The 23,412-nt window shown below is 36.3% G+C and overlaps 1 protein-coding gene across 3 annotated transcripts in view; it reads left to right on the top strand.

The window, feature by feature from the left end:
• LOC124635257 (solute carrier family 12 member 4) overlaps positions 1-23,412 on the top strand; it is a 494,187-nt gene that overhangs the window by 454,493 nt on the left and 16,282 nt on the right. For all 3 annotated transcript variants that reach the window (XR_006984983.1, XM_047171119.1, XM_047171128.1), the window contains 3 exons: positions 10,325-10,395; positions 19,799-20,056; positions 21,126-21,311. Coding sequence is in view for 2 of the 3 variants with exons in the window: in XM_047171119.1 (XP_047027075.1) it covers positions 10,325-10,395; positions 19,799-20,056; positions 21,126-21,311 (515 nt within the window). In the remaining variant the exon portion in view is untranslated. The remainder of the gene's footprint in view (positions 1-10,324; positions 10,396-19,798; positions 20,057-21,125; positions 21,312-23,412) is intronic.

The raw sequence follows: 23,412 nt of genomic DNA, 5'->3' as shown, positions 1-23,412 counted from the left end.
TGTACGGCGCTTAGGTCGCGCGCGAACTGCGCGCGGGCGGCGCAGAAGCGGCGCACGAACAAAAATGCATGCGCCCAGCTCGCGGGCAGGTCGCAAACGGCTCGCGAGCTGCACATTCGCGGCACATTCGCCAGATGTGGACGCACCAGATCTAAGATGAGAGAATCTAAAAAGTGTCGCATTGTTCCTTACAACAAAGTACTTGCGCACATACATGTAGGTAATTCATTTCTAAAAAAAATGGTTCCAGGCCTTCAGAACAGAATATATAGCTACCTACACACATTATAACTTGAGCAATTTATTCCATAAGTGAGATAAAACTAGGTCCACATATCACATGTGAGTGCTCAGCAATGCCGCGTCGAGATTCATCACGGGAACCGACGAGGCGTTAATTAATTGATATAATTTATGTTCCCTCGTAATCACCTCCACACACCTCCCTCGGTTGAAACGCTAGATAAATACAGTATTAACCAAATTATTCATTAGCTTATTTTGGTACGTTTTATGTTTAATACAACGTTCATTTTGTTTGTGTGTTGGACTAGTTCTGAAATATGTTGGTGAAATTAAAATCTGCTAAGTATGGTTAATCCCTGGTATGAGTGAGTCAAAGTCTGTTCTAATTACTTTCTCAATAATTAATAGTATAATTTAAATAAAATAAATGCTATTTTGGTACAATGATATCACGCGTTTTAGCTCGATGGGTAAGGAAGAAGTGTTATAAAGGTCTACTGATAAAAATGAAGTTCCAGTTTTTTAAATCTTTGTAATTGTAAAGGTTGTGCTTTTCACTAAAGACTTAAGAGACGGAACATTCAACCAAATTCTGCGCCATCGCTCACATATTAAAGTAGGTTCGTGGAACGATAACTTAGTTAGAAACAATACAATCAACAACAGACTTGATGTAAGGAATTTCAGAGGTACGTAGGCAATTAGTTCGCTGAAACTTCACCCACTTCCATACTAAGTTAGTGGTATAGAATACTTAAGTATCGTGTACTTATTGTACTTATGTAACGCACATGAGACCTGTCTTTGAATAATAACTTAACTTGTTCTGTTTGTTATGCTTAAGTTAAACAATTAATTTTCATTTTAAATGTAGGTTTAAGTCGTATGGGATATAGATCTGTAAGTATGATGAAACTATTTTCATTGAATTGCAACTTAGTTCAGTGAGTTACGATTAAACCACGGCCAGAATAACCAAACTTAGAAGCCACTGTCTGAATCTGGGAATTTAGCGTATAAAGATTTCTATACGTTTGCTCGTTTTGACGTAAAATACCAGTAAATCACCAACATGAATTGCTACCTCCGTATACTTTACAATAAAACCAGTAGGTGTGACATAGCATGTTAAACAAGAATACAAGGACAAGACAGCAATAAAGAACTCAAATAAAACTATATGGGAATAACGTGGATACGGGAAGGCGCGTGAGCAAACACATCGTACGCTTGACAAACATAATATCGATAAAAACTGTTACAGTCTGCATGCGTTATTATCAGGATTTTTCGCGCTTCTTTATTATTTGAATTCAGAAACTTTTGTTTTTTTTTTTACCTTGAGGAATAACGGTTATGTGATATTTTTAGACGTGAATTTACATTGGGCTCAGTGTTTGCTTAGATTTACGTCGAGAGGCAAATATTGTTTAAGAGTTTTTCTTAGTAGGTTTTTTTTGCTGTTTTGAATGAAAATATATAACAGTTTTACATATTACATGTATAACGTCTCAAATAACATCTCAACTTCAAATATCAAGTCATAACAAAAACTTTATTCCATTTACAAGCTAAATGAGTACTTCGAAACTTAGACGGTTTCAGTCGAAATTGTAATTAAATCTATACGGGCGCATATCAAAACAATTTATTATAATTTCTCATTAATATTCAGAATAGGGCTCCGACTGGCTAGATGTGCTGAAGAAACCAAACTTTGGACAATGATTGAAGGCTTAAATTCCGTAGTGAAGCCTTTGAAGTCCCTAATGTTATACCTTTCAAAGTTAGTTAATTTCTCAACTGGAAATCGAAAGCTACAGTGCCCTGTACTTTGCCCTTTAGTTTGCTCAAAGTTTAGTCACTTGTTTTTTGGTGCGGTTTGACTCGCGTTAATTTGGGAGACCACAAAGCGTTTTCTCTTATATAATAGTTTGCATTGTAGTTTTAGCTTCATAGGTAAAACCCAAAAGATAGTTCATTTATTTAATTAATGCTTACCTACTTATATAATAATGTATACTAGAAATACATACTCATCCTTTATTACGTACACACTACTTACCGAGCTGTCTGCAAGCTGTCGCCTTGCCCCAAACTTCTCCAGTTTACCCGCGAAGACGTCAGCGTGTGGTCATTTGTTAACAACACGCGCCTTCTGTCCCTCTAACTAACAAGGACATATCTAATTAAAACTTGCGCCTAGTTAAACCAGCTAGCGAATGTCGACCCAAAGTTTTTTACCCCCACAACTACGACAAGCTAAGTGCTCGCTCGGAATTTATCGCAAAAAACTTTTATTTATCCAGCAAAAAGCAAAGCGCATTAGGTGTACTTACTTAAATTATTTTTAAATGCCAATAGTAAAGCCTTTTCACCCGCTAAAAACCTTTAACACAAACAAAATTAATATGGCTGTCAGCTAATCCAAAAGAGCTTGAAAATTACAGTCCCCACTTTGTTTCAGCGAAAACGTTTCAATTCGACGGAATAATTTTATACGGTGAGGACACACGACCCAAAACTTTCGTATGTAAATAAAGACATGGCTACTTAAAACTCAGCTACCCCCATGCCTGGCTTTAGCTGTCACGACTGAGTCGCGTACTTAAGGGGAGAATAAAATTTCAAATGTTCAGGATTTAAGAGTGCGGAGTGCGGACAGGCGTCAACCGAACAACTTCGTGAGGAACACTTAAATGAACTCAACGATGCGGGATTTCAACCGAAACGAGACAAACGGTAGACTTCGGCTTTAATCCTTCTGCAGAGTTAAATGTTTTGCTACACTAAGCTGAAAGTTGTTGATTAATCGTTTTCCAAGTAATCCGTCTGCGGTAACTAGTTGCTACAATACCGGCTAGCTTTTATGAATTCAATTTATTTTGATATGATTACTGTTATTTTATTCGCAAGTTAAATGGAAAATGAATAAATTTCACTAGAAGATAAGAAGCTTGTGCTACTATTGTGTGTACAAACAAAGAAACATTGACTTGTACGTCTTCTACGGATTCAGTTATCGTGTAGGTACATCCGATTGAGTTGTAAGTTCATCGGTGCTGAAATACAACCACTCTATTATACGTAGGTCTTGTTCAATAGTTTAAGTTCAATGAAATCACAGAATATAATAAATTGACAAAGATATTTCAAATTATACCTCTTATACATATGTATAAGGTGATGATATAAGATATTTTAATTCAATAAACTGGTATGAAGGTGAACCTGACTTACCGAATACTTATTTGATAATTAATATGTTTATATATGTGATAATTTATATAATTTGCAGTTATTTATTTAATATTACGCAGTTGCAAACAAGTATTAAAATATTTATAGACTACCACTAAGTAATAACATTTGAGCTCTTCCAAATATTTGACAAATACATTACCTCGACAAATGTGATATTAGATATTGTTTATTTTGACGTCGTCGACATAAACTTGATTTATAGCATAACTGTGAAAATACGAGTCGCTCAACAGCCGTATCGTTAGTGGGAGGAAACTATCCCTTCTGGCGAGCCGCCAAAATGTTAGCCCGGCCGAATCGTCATCAATAAAAGTTATCATACTACCCGCCGTGACCGAATACCCTAAAAAACCGACATCTGTGTCCCCAAACTTTGTTTGGCGTTGACAAATTCGGTAGCAAAATATTTTTATTAGATACATATATTTCACAAGTGCTTGGAGAGTATAACAGTTGCCTGCTGATTGTACAAAGTAGTTATATGACGTAGTAGGTCAGGAAACGTGGCGCGGCGGCGGTATCCTACCCTCCGGAAAACGACGTCTATTTTACAGCTATAATCTGTACACTGAACACATAAAAGGAAAAGCAGTTCCGCTACAGTTAATCATCTTTTTTTCGCGTTCAAACAATAAAGGAGAGTTGTTTGAACTGAGGTGTGGTTACAGTTTTTGATGAACGAGGTCGAATAGATATATACTCTAGAAAAAAAATGATAATAATAAGAAAGAAAAGATGATAAGATAAAATAGTAGGTACCACGTCTGAATAAATATCTAAAGGAAAAAGCGAGATTCTCCCTACTAACTGAAATCTTGGTATTCGCCTGCAAGCTGATGGACAAGTCTAAACGAGTTTGGCGACTATCTCGGTGGCCGCCACTCAACCGTTTGTTCGGAGACAGCGTTCCCCAGCCACCCCTCATTTTGTGGGTCGGCCATCAATAAAGCTTATCGTTGCTAGTCTGGCCGCGACATCTCGACTACACAACGACCTGCCTAGCCACCCAGGCGCCTATAAACGAAATATTGCAAATTGAATTATTTTTTCACTCAACCATGCAATTCGTTACACCACTGCCCTTATATAGACGTAATACCGCCTTTTTACTAAAATTAAAGTACTCCCTGAAAGAAACATCGTTATGATTTCCGCAACTTTGAGTCTTACTACGTACATTTTAAAGCTTACATCCCTGTAATGAGGTGTTTGTGACGTGTTATCTCGTGTTGACACATTATTTGCGCATGGTTGCTTTTATACGTTTCAAAATGTACGTCAACTTAGACTGGGTAAATAGAATGATGGCAAGAATATAATAAAATGTAGTGAATGCAGAGCACGTAACACATAATCACATTAGATTGGATATAAAGGCCCGTCCGTGCGTCTTTCACGGCCGTGTAACGCCTTGCGCGATAAAGGTAACCGCGCCCAAACTAGCCTGAATCGTCGACGCGGCCGTAACGTTGCCCGGGGACAACGATTTTCTGATCTCACGCTCCCAGAGGCAATGGTGGCACATTTATAAAAATTGGCACGATGGAAAAACTTCGTAACTAGATAAAAGAAAGTCTGGATTTTATAGGTTCAGCCTGAGATAAATTGGTTCGTATATCCAGTAATTTCATGCTTGTATTACCTATTAAGTTTATTTGTATGGATGAGCTCGAACAAAGAGCTTTTCATCGACTTTATAATAATACGAGACATAAATAGACTAACCCAACGGAGCATGTGGACGAACATCCTCTTATTAGAACAATATATAGCCACTTATATTGGATCTAACAAGAACAAAAGAAAACTCTCATACGACTACGAGTATAATACAAAATGTCGCTTGTAAAAAACTACGGCGCACTCATTAAACAGGCTTTTGTGTTGAGAAATCTGATTAAAAATTAATTAGAACAGTATCGGCCCTCCCTAAGCGAATGAATACGAAAATAATCCAACAGTGATGTTCTGTCTGTTCAATTAATTGAATGCCACAGCGAGTGATCACACTGGAGTTAGAATATTAATTGAATCGGTCGCGGCGGACAAACGTTTTGACACATGACTGATGCCTTTTACTTCGTACGATAATGTATGATACGAACCATTTACTACCACTGTTATTATACTCTATATTTTACACAGAGCAGGGAGATAGCACTAATGTATTTTGAAGCTATATAACTTAATGTAAATTTGAGTCAAAATGTTGTACTAACTGACTTAAACTTTGCCTAACCCCTAAAATAATTCACGGCACATAGCGTTGCTAAATAAAGGCACTTGAACGTGAGTAATATTATTTTTTAGCTCCCCGTTGGTAATAAAATATTTCTATGAAATATAGGGCGACCAAGTTTGTTTTTTTTTCTTCTTCCACGCTATTACCCTGGCTTGGAGCCAATAATGTAATTATCGCTGGTCGGCTTAGTAACACACATATTACATCAACTTTATACAGTGCATCTTTCACTTAATATTATTTAATACTCCCGCTTTTACTTAATGGAGATATCTTATGTGAGATTTCAAAGAATAACTATTATTTTCCCATAAAGAGCTTCTCATCAGCGGTCAAGTCTTGAATAGACTTGCTCCCCCATACTTATGTCTCGATATTACTTCAGAAATCTGAATGGGTATAATACCGATACACCTTTTCTTCACCCTTTAATGAAGGAAAGTTTTACACCATACACTAGTTCTTTTTCTATGATCCGTAGACAATGCGTCCATCAACGGCTACCAGATAAACAAAGAAAGCTCTATACTTAGATAACACGTGTAAAGGGAACAATAGTACTTAAAGGTGTTTGCGCAAACAAAGCCTGAGGCAGGTAACATTGTAATGAAATCTCGGCGACGCGCATCAATCACGCTGTCAGTAGCCTGTATACTACACGGTACAATCTGCACTAACCCGGCCGCTAATTAATTTAAATTTATTAGCCGGTCTTATGAGAAAACGGATTTTTGAAAAACGTTTAAATTGTGTGCCTGTAAGTTGTGAAATAAGGTACATCATTTTAGCTTATTCAATTGCTTATTTCAAGAACCCTAGGATCAAAATAACCAAATTATGAGTTCCCTCATCATATTTCTCTTCAAAGCATTGAATTTCACAAGAAAATATCTAAAACCTAATAAACTTTATCATGTTCTCATAAAAGCAGAAGGTGGCTTTCACCTCGGATTTTTAATTAAGTAAAAGTGCCGTAAGACAAAGTTTAGCGTAATTTAATAATGAAGGAACGGACGCCCAGAGTCCTGAGCTCAAAAGTTAACTAACTACTTAGCATAGATATGTACCAACAACTGTAATATAGACATTTTCATAACAGCACAAGTAAGGAGAGCTTCAAACGAACGCATTTCGAAATCAAGAATTCCTTACGCTTTGAAAAGTCATTTTGGATTTGCAAACATTGTAAAACACTAATTTCAAAAGCTTGGAACTCGCTAATCGGCTTTTGTATCTATAGGAACATAATTTCTCTTTTAAGTAGTAAGATTAAAATTCCGACCATTTGGCTGTTGCCTGCTGTGATTTAAAATGTTTGCAAACCATTATTATTCCCGCAATAATACAGCTCTTTGGGTCACCTACCATTATGTTGAAAAATAAACACATTTGAAACTCGATACAATTCTTATTCAGGTCGGCTTTTGTTCCCATTCTATTCAGAATACAGCAGCCTGTATAAGATATGCAATTAAGGTATAGTTCTGCGCGATATAAAGGTGGGCGATTGAAAAAGTTTCAATAATTGCGGCGCGCGTACATCCTATAGCCTCGTGTGAATTGAAACGTGCATACTCCCGTGGGATTGCATACTGGCACAAATGAACGCGCAGTTTATATACGGACCGCGTTCGCAAATATACGCCCTGAACACGCCTATACGACTGGTGATAAAGTGTACTTTTCACTGTATTTGTTTCCGATAGCGTTAAGCATGTTATCTGTAGTAAACTACTGAATATGTGGCGGAAAGTTACGTTATTACATACTTGGCATATGCAAATATACACGTACCTACAATTATTTGAATGGATTAAATGGATGAAATTATATCTGTGCATTGACATTTACTTTTTAAGTCCAGTAACCTCATTGTGAAATCGACTATTAATAATACTCATTACTCAATGAGCTCAATACAAACAAGTTATTAAGTCACTGTGGTTAACAGTCCTTAACAAAGCTGAGGTGAAGCCAAATCTTAGGCCAATGTACGACAAGCTAAACCCCGATTAACGGTATAAGAAGCCTTCAAACTGCGAGGTAAACAGATACTCACTTAATACCAACAACAGGGGCCCGATTCTCCTAAGTTAGTAATGTCAAAATCTAATAGAAATCGAATCGCAATATGATCGCAATAGCAGTTTTAACCTTATCGGGCATTCTGCTACTAATATAAGACCAATCGTATTCCAATGACATTCGATTGGTTTGCGATTGGTCTGCTATTTTGGTGATTTTGGTCTATACGGTAGTTTGCTGTACAATCATTTTGCAATCGTAAATCATTTCGTGACAAAATGATTCATTATTGAATGACAGAAAAGGATAAAAACGTTTATTTCAAAGAAAAAATAGCGGAATGCCGCATACGCTTCAATCGTAATCGAGTCGGGATTGGATCTCAATTGAACGTGAATCGTATGTCGCTTAAGTAAAATTAGGAGAATCGGGCCCCAGTTAATATCATATTATCTAATATTTGGTCAGTGTCGAACTGTCGAACAACTGGGTGAGCTCCAAAGCCCGATTTATAAGATTCCTTACATCTGACCTTTAAATCCTTTGAAATAGGAAAATATGATTAGGCGTAGGCACGTGTCAGCCGGAGTGGCGTATGATATCGAACAGGAATGTTATAAAGGTCGCTCTCGGTAAAGCCTTATAAAAATTCTTTCAGATTTATATTTAGAACAAAGTTAATGATCAATATTTTATTGCGGTCGGACTTTCACGTACGGAAATCAATAATGATAACATATAAGTAACTTTGATTTCTTAAGTTTTGGTAAGTTGAAATTATCGCAATAATGCAGTTGATAAACATGTCTTTTGGATGTACTTTTGGGAGCTCACACATAAAATTTTTAATGAAGTACATTCTACATTATTATATCTATCCTTGCAAGGTAAAGGCGTGGCATACACTAGAGCACTGCAACACATCACTATAAAGAATGGCGATACACCTAGCCTTGCTAAGCGGAGAATATTAGCGAGCTACACGTGACTGGCTTGAGAGTGAATTAATTAACCACTCTCTACTAAAACTGTTTACCGTGACAACGTGCTCGTTGACTCCTTGATAGTTCAGCGTCAGCGCTAACAACGTTGACGGCAACTGCCTTCATATAGAACACTATTACTATGATATAGGGCTGGGAACAATAAGGATGCTGTGTAGTAGTCAGGAACGGTAAAGTTGTTCAATGGACTTCTGGAATTAATACAAGCTACTGCGCATTCCGTACTCATCTGATTGAGTCTGATTACTTGCACGTGCAAAAGCTGCGTGTTATTTTAATAGTTAGAAAAAGAACTAATTTACGGATGCACTGTAAAGAATTTCAAATGATATTGCAATACGCAAAATTAGAGCAAAACTACAAAAATAACCTTACGTATTGTGACAAGAAAATCTTTGCCTGATGCGTAACATAGAATCCAAGGTACGAAATCCATTACCAGCTCACAGAATAGTTATAATGAAAGCGCTCTGATTCTAATGCCTCATTATTTCACAATTACTAACGTAATTACAAAGCTTAGCGTGTGTATAGTTATGGTGGCGAACAAACGCGGCTCGCGCTCTCGCGGGGCCGCACAAACAATGTGTGTGCACACTCCCTACGTATTTACTGAAGGGAATACATTACGACTCACGCGGGAATTATGCGCTACCTAAAATATGAGCCTGCTTGTAAGTCGGGTAATCTGACGCTTTTAAATTCGAATATCTTTACGTAACGACGTAAATTTTTAAAGTGTTTTCGTAAAAAATACCCGAAGAAATTTTTCCTGTAAACAAAAATGAGTGCGTGTAACTTTTCTCGTTGAAAGTGCTCACATTATACGGCTGAAGTTACGATGTTTTGGTGTATGTGTTGTTTACAAAATGTTTTTATAACCAACCTTAATGGAAGCATTTAATATTTATCAAACGATATTTTAAAGGAACATTTTATGTAGAAGCGTGTAGTTTATATCGGGTAACATAATCGATAACTTTGTTACTGTTCGCTGTTGCATCTCTAATGCGTCCTTTTTAAGTCTTCCGTTTCCCGGTAGTAAAATGTCAGCAGTGTGAACATGGCATTGAAAGCTAATAACTACGGGTATGTAGGTATGTACTAGTTGTGACGTAACACAGCCGGTGCTGCACGTATAGCATAATTTTCCGTAAACCAATTTCGTATGCGGTCGACTTCATGATATCGTTCGAAAGTTAATTTTACGCGAATGATTTTGACTTCATATTTCGAACGTAAGTGAATTTTGCGTCGGATATATCGATATTTCGCATCGTATATCGTTTGATATGTTACGTTATATTTTTATTTGCATATTTTATGGAATGTTAAATGAAATGTTTTACAATTTTGTTTTATTAAATGCATAAAATATATGAGATATAAATGGCGAAGCATCTTATATTTTTTACACTGTAGTAATACGGTGAATAAATGAGTATTTACCAAAACAAAAATTACTTTAATTTATAACCCAATAACATACCCAAATGAATGACGATTTTCTGCAAATCTCTCTAAAATTTGTTTTTATTTCCAGGTGAAACCGACGAGCATGGCCTACCCACAGAAAAGGACAAAGGATGCGACACCAACCTGTACCTCTACCATGTAAGTTTGTTTTGTCACTGTTTACTTAGAGCAAGCACACTACAAAAGTTTTAGTCGGCCGATTGTTGATTTGGGCTCATAAATCAGTATGAAGATGAATGGAAGTACACACGTAACAACGATCACGTATTCGTTCCGTATCAGACCGACTTAATACTTTGATTGAATTCCTGACTTTCTGGAAATCTATTTTTTCCTGCCGTCAACGTGCCTACAGTCGGCCGACTATTTAGTTTGTTGTGTGCGCTTAGGCTTAAGTAAAGTTATGTAAAACCTTTTTAACGACTGCTCCTGTACACAGTGTAGGTATAAACTTAGTGGAGCTTATCCTAACTTTGTTGGACGTTAAACATTGGAGCCCTTTCATTATTCAGTGTTTTGTTTCGCTGTGTCTATTTAAGAGTGTGTTTTAGTTATTATTTTATGGGGAACTTATAAGAATATTCAATAATGTAGAATTACTACTCAATCACCAAACTGTAACTTATTGAAAAATACATTAGCACAATAGAGGAAGCTTAAGATCTGTAAGTATTTATTAATTTTCATTCGATTCAATATAAAGATACATCGCTAACCACACATAATATAACAATTTTATAGTGAGCCTAGTTTTAAATTTACAAAATACGTTACCAGCAACCTAGCTCTATTTTACCAAAACGACGTAATAAACACACAACATTATTATCATAAGCTCAAGTATTAACAGTTCCCCTAAATAAGGTAGATTATCCCCGTCTTAAACACCCAGTGTTGTACCCTGAACAAAGATAGCTAGGTTCATTATTCAGCAGATGAATTGGCCAGTTACGTAACAATTGCGCTCACTCATACCGTGATCCTGTGGATTAGGCAATATTCTTACACTGAATCTGTTGAGTAGGCGTATTGTACGGAGTTCTAAATGTTACGAAACTCTTTGGTAACGCCCATCTCTGTATGAAATAATAAATAGCGTTGGTATGTAAAAATGTATTTAAGATTGTTCCCAAACTTGTAACTTCATAGGATATATTGAAATATCGATCTCAATTTTGCAACGTGTTTTGTATGAAAAATATACCAACATTTTTGTAATTAAAAAAACGTTGACCCAGATATAAGTCATGAAATAATAACTGCAAACGTTCCCTTTCATCAAAATGCGCGTACTTCACATAAATACGTGATATTCTTACTTAGGTGTAGTCATTTAAATGTTCAGTCGGACACCACTTCCAGTACCGTCGTAAAAGTCTTGAGAAAGTTACGACCCCACTTTGTAGGGGAAAATTTATTTTATACACTACAAACTCCACTGAATTTGAATGTTTCAGCCTACCCACATTTTAGTAGTTCTCCGACCTCTTATCTTTTTGGGGTAACGTCTTTGTATTCTAATTTATGGCTTAATGTTTTAAGCAATCATACATAACACTCTGTATAAAGCAACAAATACTAATGACCTTCATTTACTGAAGCACCCTATAGTTATTACAGCCAAATGAACTTTACCTGTTCCTTTACCGCAAGGTTTCATCATGAAAGATAACACCTAATAATTAATTCATTTAATCTTCCACCCAACGCCATCCCGGCGGTATCTGGAGATTAAAAAATCATACCGTGTTACGTGTTGTTTCGTTTCAGTGGATCTCATCACACTAATTATCCTTGACCTGGCTTACTCCGTTGCACGTTTCAAACAGCAATTAAATTAAGTACGAATACGTTCCCGTATATATACCCAATATCCAGGCATATTTAAATAACATTTACGCAAGCTAATTTAAGACCCGGTTTGTATATTCCGTGGAGGAAACTGAATAAATTGAACGCCTTATTGAAATTGAGTTAGGAACGTATTACCCTTGCTACGAGTATTCGTACGTATGTGTGCTTTCGATGACCCGTATAGATCGTAGCGTTCTCGTAGCGCTCGTAGCTAGTTCGTAGCTCATTACATGGCGGTCGTAGCACTTCAATCTCTTACGCTATTGGCTCGAGTTTCGCGCTTCATTCGTCTCGACTCTTGATGTAGTTTCGGAATTTTCCCGATAAACATGTCACATTTTTACTACGAAACTTTTTTCATTATACAAATACAATAAAAGAGAAATTCGTGTGTGTAAACGTCCGAGTGTACATAGCGGTTGCCTAAAAAATGAAATAAACGCGTCACGGAAAAATAGAACTGGAATAAAAACATTAAAACAATACAATAAAGATGGTTATTTACATAAAACGCGAATGTAGGTGGGTTCGTGTGATGAAAATAATCCTTAATAAAAAAAGTCTTTAGTACATAAAGGCGAGGCCACACCTGCGGTGCGCCGCGTAGGCTGAAATAATCCAGGAGCGCAATCTCGTATATAATTCACGCACCATTTGCGAGCCTCGTGACTTCTGCCCCCATTACGTGTAGTGATGGCAACGGAAAGATGGCGATAGAATTTTTACACGCACCTTTGGCTTACATACACAATATATTCAAGTGAATAGTACTGTATAACTGTGAAATAATAATCTATACTATTATCATAAAGGTAAAGAGTTTGTTTCTTTTAACGAGCTACGGCTGCGAACCAATTTGAATAATTACTTCAGTGTAAGATGGCCTATTTATTGAGGAAGGTTATGGAGTTTTTAAAACACGTGTAAAACTGGTGGCGAGAGAGGAAAGGGAGGAAGCTAGTACAATATAAAAGTAATTGCCTTGCCTACAAATAATACAGCCTAACGAACGACTTTGCTACCCGTAACATTTGATAAAGCATTCTTTGCTCCTCGTATTTCACACACGCTAGCTCGCACCCGGTTAGAATAAAATACTGGATAGGATTTTTATTTTTACCTTTTAAATTGGCTTATGTAACATAAAACCTGCCTTTAAATTGGTGTCTTTTTTCTTAAATATAAAAGAAATATTCTAATTGAATACCTAATTGCGCATTTAACTGATTTCTGACCGTAGCTTTGAGATTTTTTTTTGCAAACCAAGCATGATCTTAAATAATTTAATATATAAAACATGTTTTCTTTTTTATTAGCAATTTAATGTTAATACAAAGTTAACCAAAACATATCATATTAAATTACACTACTACATACTATCGCGGATTGTTAACCAAGTGACTGACATTCCAAATAATTGCATTGTACTATAATTATAATGGCACACACATAAATAATTGCAATACAATTAATTCGTTCGCAATTATCTTGCACCGTTAATCACGTGAAGGATAAACGTCATTATTAACGGTATTAACGTGATGCGTTTATTACTCGGAACTTAATTAATGATTTTATAAACCTATAATATTTATAGGTATATACAGAAGTATATAAATATGTAGGTTACGAAATGGAATCTCGGCTTTTTGTAATTACTTGATTTCTAGATGCTGAAATTACGATTAACTTTTCTTCTTAGAAATAATTCGTATATTATATAACTTTATCTAACTTAATCGCTCATGGAAATATCTCGTATAATAAGTCATATAAAAGCAAATAAATACTAAAATATAGAACTCCATTTAATAAGCTCCATACATTCAAACCCAACCAACCGAACAACCCAAAATCCAAATTATAAATGTTAATGTTTGTAAATAGGTATGTTCTTCTTTCACGCAAAAAATCAGATTGACGGATAGGCTACTTTTAACCCGAGAACGGGAAGTAGTTGCCCCGGGAAGCGCGTGAAATCGCTGAGAGAAACCAGTATTTTATATAAAATATAACTAGTTAACAAGCAAACATTCGGTAACATCCAATCCCCGTGCGGTATATCCGGTATATCCGTCGGATATCGGGTCGCCGCGGCCCCGCTGTCTAAGCGCTGGTAAGCACCCTACACCCGAGGCCGCTCTCAGCACAAGGCCGACGCCGAAATCAATGTGAGAGCTTCAATAACATCTCTGAGACCTCTAGAGAATGCCGACTCGTAATTGTGTTCGATTTTTAAGTGTTCCTTCTTTTTTTTTTCTTACAAATTTTATGTGCTTGTACTTCGGCCAGGAACTTCAGTCGCGTCGACTTTGATTGCATGAGATTCACGTACATACTTTATGGTATGGTCGACTGGTATACAAGCTGTTGATTTGCATCCGTGCCATATTCAAGGAGGTAATTATGCTAATGATTCTCAACCCAAATCAATAAAAAAATTGGTACGTAATTTTTATTCTTTAATTTTTTTTCGGAATTCGGTAAATTTCATCTAGCCTTATTTAAACTTGGCGCGTATGTTACTGGCGTTAAAACCGTGCTGCACCCCCACACAAACGCAAACACAAAGCATACGCAACGATCACTCATAAATTTCATTCATAAAATTGGATTACTTCGGAAATACCACGACATTACAATGACAAAAAAAGCGGTGCATATTAGTTATTTCCCATCTACTGTAATTCCAATCGATTATTTACGTATTGTATGTCCTCCTCCTGAACTATGGTACAAATGCAAATCAACACCTTGTATAGGTACAAATAGATTTCAAAACTACCAGTTTGATTTTTATCTATGCCAATATTGTAAAGGAGAGGCAGGTAAAATTTGTGAAATTGTAGGGGGTAATTTTTGGAGCTACTGAACCGATATAAAATTCCTTATTTGTGAGTGTTACAGAGTATATATCAACAGTTTAAGGGACATAGTTACCAAGGGACGAGAGTGTTAATATGGAAATCGGCTACTGAGTAGAATAGTTGAACAATACGATTTGCACTCGCTAGTTCAAGCAATAAACTCGTCACAGAATATGATCGCAGAGTTCAAGGCAGAAAATCTAGAATTAAATGGCTTAATAAAGTTCTAGGCAATGGTGTGTAAACCTATAACTGCTTGAGCGCTGTTTAACGGTTGTTAAATCTGCGACTGTCATTTCAAGCAGTAACCATTTAAACCTGAATTGGCGTCATTTACTGTCCGTTTATGTGAGTGCTGTGTTTATTGAAGAATAATAAATTCTATAGTTACAAACTACATGGTAAACAGAAGAACTAGGTAAATGATACCATATGGAAGCTCATAAGTACCTATTTAATAAACGGACTCAGTGGTAATCAATATATGACTGAGTACCTAAAGATAAGACTTAATTCTATACATAATTCAGTTTTAAGTCATTGTTAAAGTTATTTTAAGCTCAAAAACAGCTGTCTCTGAAAATTAATGTAATAAAACGACAAAACCCACAAAGCAGAACGAAAGCAATCGCTGAAACAGCATCGCCGGTGAACGTTAATATTATGTCAAGGGCTTCTCTTGAGCTGACTCCGTAAAACCTCACAATCTACTGCGGATGAACAAAGAACTTCATTACGCTTGCGATTCCAGTTCTATCCGGATACCAAATAAAGTGCCGAATAATGGCGACGGAACAAATGAAAACAAATAGGAAGAGAGCGCCCCTGATAAATTGCTCGTGTTGTGTGCCTTTATTTTATTGCTCTACATAATTTACAACACGACTTTTAAGACCATCATTGGCTGTTTAAAAGATTTCCTTTTTGCTTTAATTTTTCTTTTAGTATCTTAGCAATGTTACTTGAAACTGCGGGATGCTAAAGTAAATTTTTCAAGCAATAAAAGTATGGAAGCATTTATTCTATTTTCTTCGGTTAAAAGGTATTCAAAAATTCTAGAACGTCTATGTGTAAAAATATCAGAAAGAGCAACATCGTTTGAATATCGAAAATCAATTTAAAATTGAATCATCAAAATTCGTTTTCTGTCGAACGTGAGACGTAAAGCCGCACTCATACCTACGTTCTCAGGTATGCTGGAAGCGTCACATTCCGTCAAGTGTCGGTACTGCTCTAGGTATGTTGGAACGACGTTACGGTGAGCGCAGAACGCCGATGCGGTGCAAATGGCGCGTAAATAAAATACGAGCTTTCGGAGACGAACGCGCTGACTCGCGTTTCACCAACCCACTCGTTCATATTTCTCGTGTACACACGGAGCCGGCTATATGTTGTAATTTTGACTTTGCTCTATGAATATCGTGGATATTCAACTTTCTGTAGGTTTTATAATAAGTAGGTCTAAAAGGGAAAATAGAATCCCACCCAAAACAAAAATGTGAAAGGCTGCCAAGTTCGATAATATGGAAATCCTTCGCCTATAAAAGAAGTGAGATCTGAATAAGTACCAAGTTCCATACACATACCTCAGTTAAAAATAGTTACTTTTTAATGATGTTACTTGGCAAGTTTTCACACACCTTCTTATAAACCTACTAAACACAATGAATCAAGTATTTAATTTTCTATTAAAACTTGCCAAGTAACATTATTAAAAAGTAACTATTTTTAACTGAGGTATGTGTATGGAACTTGGTACTTATTCAGATCTCACTTCTTTTATAGGCGAAGGATTTCCATATTATCGAACTTGGCAGCCTTTCACATTTTTGTTTTGGGTGGGATTTCATTTATTTTTGTAAGGTTGTTTATTTTATTTTTTTCTTATGATTAAGTTAGTTAAGGAAATGTCTCATTTATACTATCTTTCAGATTTTTGAATATGCACTATGCTTCTTACAAAGAAATGAACTAGATTAACTAAATGGACTAGATTTACCAACTGACTGACATGACATGTTATCATATATTATGTTCGTGGATCAAAGTTACACATTCGTTATTTTCGAAAGTGACTCACACTTGGCCGTTTTCAGATTTTTACTTTGACGAAATACAAACCTTTGTAACGAATTTCAGATCGGTACGACCATTCGAAGATATATTATATAACTATAGATAAATTTAGTTCGTTTTAGTTCCTTAGGGGTATAATTTACACCGGGTATAAAACACCTTCATTATTTTGAAACCGACTCACACTTGGCCATTTTCAGATTTTTCCCTTTACCTTGACATAAAGACCTACCTCCATGCCAAATTTCAAGTCAATACGACCATTGGAAGTGGTCTAGGTTTTTGATGAGTGAGTCAGTGAATCAGTGAGTCAGTCAGTGAGTGTATAGTAAAAATAGCGATTTTCTGACGTCAATATCTCAAGACCTACAGTAGGTATATTAATGAAATTTTGTATTTTAGATAAGTGAGGGGGTCTCAACAGATACTAGAAATTTGAAATGTGTAAATAAAATAGTTTTTGAGTTATAGGGGGGTCGAATTTGGCCCGAAATGGTTCGTGTAATATAACCCACGGCCGGTGTGTCGCTTTTTTTGCTCGAACTTGGCGGACACACTGCCGTGTGTCTAGATGAATTTTTCGCGGTCCATAAATAAAACGGGATTATTATGAAAAATGTAAAGGGTTGGCTGGAGAACACATTTTTATACGGCTGTTACATTTTTTCTTTATAAACAGAAATAAGAATAAAGATGGTAATCCTAATAGAAACAACAAAGAACTCAATCTCAGCAACAAGGGCGTTATCACGGAGACGTCAGTTGCTCTAACTTTATCATAACCGCCTCCGAGATTGCGATGGCAGAATAGGCGGGTGTCTGACAATGATTACGCAACCCTAAGTCAGACTTCGTGAAAACCCGTTGGGATTTAGCTCAGCCTTATTTCTACGTGTGAAGTTAAACATATTTCAAGTTAGCTACGTGATTTGGATATGAATTCTGGCTACGCCGAAACATACGGTGAAAATCGAATGTCCCACTTTACAAGCGCGTGTCGGTACTCGTTTTTACATAAATTATTATGCCTATAAAACAGTAATGCTATAAAACGTATAAGTAATTGGCGAGAGAAAACATAATTTCTCGGTGATACATAAAGTTATATGCGGTCGTATATGTGTAATAGCTGTCATTCCGGCTTCCCCTGGGAAAACACAAAAACGTAATTTACGTTTTTATATGTAGAGAAGTTTTAGGTACATTTTATTGCAAAACAAGCTCTTGTTTTTATTCATAAGTTAATTTGAACATTATTAAACTTAAAGCTCCTCACATAGCTCACTCCTCAAAACAGCATATTGAAAATAGAGTAAAAAGTTAGTTTACGGTATATTTTTTTTATTTCCGATGATATTCTAATTTTAAGTTTAACACAAGATGCTAAATGAAAAACAGATTTTTTATTCCAAATTAAAATTGAAATCTAATTTTTAAATTAAGAATACCAAAAAAAAAAGAAATAACATAAACTAACATTAATTTGGGTATTCATTTTTATCCATAGACATAATATAGTAAACAGGACTGCGCGTTTTTACCCAAAAAACGAGCCGAGTGAAACAGTTAGTACGGAGGCCGTCTGTCCCTTTCTAATAGGGTGACTATGAGATTAAGCTAAGCGAGACAAATCCGAAATTGCTAAGATTATTAAACACAGATTGGTATTGAAATTTTAACTTACGCAGTTTGTGACCTTAAAATACTAATATAGGCTTTTAATAATTAGCGGGAATTAGCAGTATAAAAGCAGGAAGATTCGAAGTGAAGACTGTTTTTTTTCTATTTTTGCTTCATATATAGACTGCTCAGCCGTTTATGTCACCTTTCTTCATTTCTTGGGAAGCTATAACAATAGTACAACAGTTTTAAAATCCATCACCCATATTTTGACTCATCACAAGAATTCATGGGCACCTTAGTTGTTTGATTTACGAAAATGTTATTATTAGCTAACCTGTGGAACGATATATTGCAACCACCATAGGGTTCACTTTTACAAGTATAAACGAAACACTTTTTCACCATTTTAATAGTTTAAATTGATTTAATACAAAAAATATAAACAAAATTTTAAATGCTGATTACGCGCCAAGAATGTTCAGGGTTACCGCTAGAAAATAAAAAAAGCTAAATCAAAATTTATGTTATTTATGTTTTAAGAATAAATACGAATAAATTAATGCGATTGTTATTAATTTGTTGACTTACAATTGTTAAAATAAGATAAAAATATAAGTGATTCAATTGTTTTTTTGGGAAGACAAAACTGTTCATCACAACATTTTTTTATGCTGGCAAGGTGTTAGAAAGAGACAAACGGCCTCCGTTCTAACTATCCCTCTCGGCTCGGATTTGCCTCTGTGTATTATGCAACCAATTTAGTACCTTATTGCGTTGGAATAGAGTTCATTTTCGTAAATATATATTTTGAGCGTGCGCAATCTTGTTTAGTATATTACATCTATGTTTTTATCACAGCTTATTGTTTTTTAATCTATGGTAGTTTTTTTTTTTTTTTTTTTTTTAACTTGGCTAGAATCTATGGTAGTTTGAGGAGCATCTTTTCCTAAATGTCAACAATAAAAGCGCGGTAAAAATCAACGTTCAATCATAGTTTATATTTTTTTTTATTTTTCATTTATTTCTTCTTTGTCAGTAAATGTGTGGTTTGGCGCAGCAGAGGTACCTACGTTTAATGTATTTATTAATATTAATTGTAAATTGTCGTTGCTTGTCAACAGGAAGAGTTGGAAGACCGGCCCCGAGCGGCCACCTTCCTCAGTTCGCTGGCGAACTACTCGAACACGATCCCGACGGCGTCGGCAGCAGACCCTGACGTGAAACCGGCGCCCCCCGCCCGCATGGGCACGCTCATCGGCGTCTACCTGCCTTGCATCCAGAACATCTTCGGTGTCATCCTCTTCATCCGTCTAACGTGGGTCGTCGGAACCGCTGGCGCTATACAAGGATTCCTGATCGTGCTTGTTTGTTGTTGTACGGTGAGTGAACCCATCTATGTTCATATTTTATCTCCGACACAAGGGAGCGGTTCAGCTGATTCAGTATAAATTATGAGCAATATCCAGCGACATCCTAATTATGCGGGTACTCCAAAGCTGGAAGAATGAGGACTTTGACCCAATTTGAACTTATCTCGTGTATACGTAGTTACGTAATACCAAGTTGAGTAAATAACAATGTAAATACATAATGTAATCAGCGTTACCCCCGACCACAAGCTATTTTGAATAAAATTACTTACGCATATAGCTATTCATATTCGTCGCGGCGGGGGGCGATGACGCACGAATAACAACTCGCATACACTCACTTGTCGTGTGAAAATAAAGTGGAAACGAGAAATACAATTGTATGTTTGTCCTTATCGCTGTACCGGCTACGAAATAAAAATACGGCCCGAATAAAAATATCAACGTCGTCGGCATTGTACTCGCTCCGCAGCCTATATTTCGTTTTGATTGCGTTATTGTAACGTAGAATTTCCCCCGGGTCTGTCCGAGCCTCGTTCCTAAATCTACATTGATGGCGCGTCTAATAATTTCGATCCTTCAACTTATCTAATTTAACTTGCCGACGGTTTATTAAATCTCCTAGACACTAACTGGATTATTTATCCAGTCTAACTAGATTATTATTCTTCGGTAATCCTAGAGCTGTTTGATAAAATCTAAACTTACCTTTTATTTGTATAGAACGTCTGACCTTTATTGTGACTTTATGAGTCGTTGTCCAGACCCTTGGCAACCCTCTCTTGTGTCCTCTATGAATTACATAATATACTTACAAAATATTTAGAAAGTACTTATTATACTATATCGCATCAATATAATTTAGAGATGCTCTATTGTTTTACCGAAAAAAGATCGAACATATAAATAGCCAGGTACATAAAAGTCAATTTTCACTGACACTGACCGTTTAAAAACAATTGTTTACTTTGAACGTAATATACTACTATTGTATTACAAAGTAAACAGTTGTTTTTAGAAAACTGACATTTATGTAGTCTACAGACTTGATCCTAAGGGTAATTATTTCTGTTAACAGACAATGTTGACTGCCATCTCGATGTCAGCGATCGCGACGAACGGCGTGGTGCCGGCAGGCGGGTCGTACTTCATGATAGGACGCGCGCTGGGCCCCGAGTGCGGCGGGGCGGTCGGCATGCTGTTCTATACAGGCACCACGCTCGCAGCCGCCATGTATATCGTCGGAGCTGTTGAAATTGTTTTGGTGAGTCGTCTTTATCAGCCTCTTTGCAGTCCCAGTGAAGGGCACCTGGCCTGGCCTCTACTCACACACAGGAGGATTGAGCGTCACGCTTACTCAATGCGGGTTGGAGAGTACCTACATCATATGTTTTTAAGCTGCACGTGTAAAAAAACAAACTGTATATCCGGTGATGTAAAAGTACTATAAGACCCCCTTTTTGTAATTCGTTTATTATAAATACAGTACAAAACGACAGCTGGCTTATATAAATCAGATAACTCCTGTTGCTGAACGTCACGAAACCAATACAGGTTTACTTAGTACGCCTACCAAAGGCATGGCGCGCGTGGCTGAATATCTTCTCGCCACAATTGCATAGTCTGCATACATTGTAGGTTTATCGGCTAATGTGTGCATGAAGCCTGGCGCCAACACGATACTTCAAATATTCTGACCGTGTTTAGCCAAAATCTAGCGGTATGTTGTAGTTGGTTAAATAACCGCTAAACTAGGCCGCTTTAAGGGTTGTTGTATGCAGCACAACGTGCACCTTGTTGTGCTATGAAATAGTATGAGGATAGCGATACGTGAAAGGTACTAAGAACTTGAATCCAACGAGACTAATGTAGGTGAAAGGACCTAAGGTCTTACAACCTATCATCGATACAAATATTAATCCAAAAACTATCACCGCCCTGTGAGGGACAAAATAATCGAAATAAAACAAGTATTACAAAACATACTCCTACATAACATAACATGACATTTACTCCACATTCAAAGGAAATGGAAGTAGGTGGGTATAATAGAAAAACCTACGTATAGACAGACGTTTATTAAATACACGTGCTCATAATTTGAACCAAGGCAGTCTTCATTTATCCTATAAACAAAACTTTTGCTTTGAGAGTAGGTATATGTATTTATTTAACAACGATTATTTATTATTTAACAACGTGGCTTTGTTTTATAACACGAAGCTAGTATGAAGTAATATTTTTTTTTCATCACAATATTAATTTACACTATTTATTTACTCATGCTAATAAATAACTCTTATATCTCTTTGCTTAGCCACCAATAAATCTGTAATGGCTACTTTCAGCGAATCATTCAAACAGTTCACGATTACACATTACCACAAATTCACAAACCAAAATCTAGTAGCTAGAAGTGCTCTGTGGACCAGCTAAGCAGTGTTGATATAACGGACACCGGAGAGGCGGGCCGCTCGTCCGTCACTCCGGTCTCTGGGGTTCAACCGACACGGTACGGTTACGGTCGACTTGCCATTTAACGTCGACCTGACACTGTACGCCCATAATTTTGGTACTTGAGCCTTGCAACTGGCCACCTAATTGTACTGAAACGTTTGACCCAAAATGTATGTACTACTATCACTTTATTACGGGTCAGAAATATATTTTTTCAAGCTACCGCTGTGCTGTCGTTTAGTTTTCCCTTTTCTTAATATGGTCCAAGATGTGATCCATTTCTGTAATTTGTAATGACCCCTGTCACGTTCAAAAATAAAACCTGTTTTTCTAAAAATGCTTTAAAAAAACTCTTTTTAATAACTAAAAAGGATAGATAAAAAAAGATTATAAATCGTGATCCGCATTCCACCTCGATCCGGATGGCTTTTAACTAGCCAATTAAAGCTTTTGCGGAAACTGCAAAGCAAATTCGTGCTTGGAATACAGCACAACTGTTTATTATCTCTCACATTTATTACCGTTCTACCATTCCGGGTAATTATGGCAATGTTTGTTAGCTGTAATGAAAATAGCGAGCAACATTATATGTAGGAGAATTTATTTACTTTTGTCTACGTATTTATTAGATACTCAACAAAGAACACACCTTAATAAGTTATGTATTTTTTTAACTAGGTATTTCATAAATAAGAATAGATGAATAGATTCTGATACAATATAAAACAATATGGATCACATGGAACATTTTTGTTTAAATAACAAAAAAAGAATGAGTCTTGCAAAATAAGAAATGAAAGCCTTACTCTCATTCTAGGTTTATTCTAAGGCATTTAAAAAAAGTTAGAAATCTTAAATAACTTTAATGTTCTGTGTCTTAATTAAGCAATTTGGTTCAGAACCAGATT

This window comes from Helicoverpa zea, chromosome 1 (genome assembly GCF_022581195.2).
Source record: "Helicoverpa zea isolate HzStark_Cry1AcR chromosome 1, ilHelZeax1.1, whole genome shotgun sequence".
NCBI lineage: Eukaryota > Metazoa > Arthropoda > Insecta > Lepidoptera > Noctuidae > Helicoverpa > Helicoverpa zea.
Note: the sequence above shows the minus strand (reverse complement) of the source record. Positions and strands in the feature narration are given on the sequence as shown.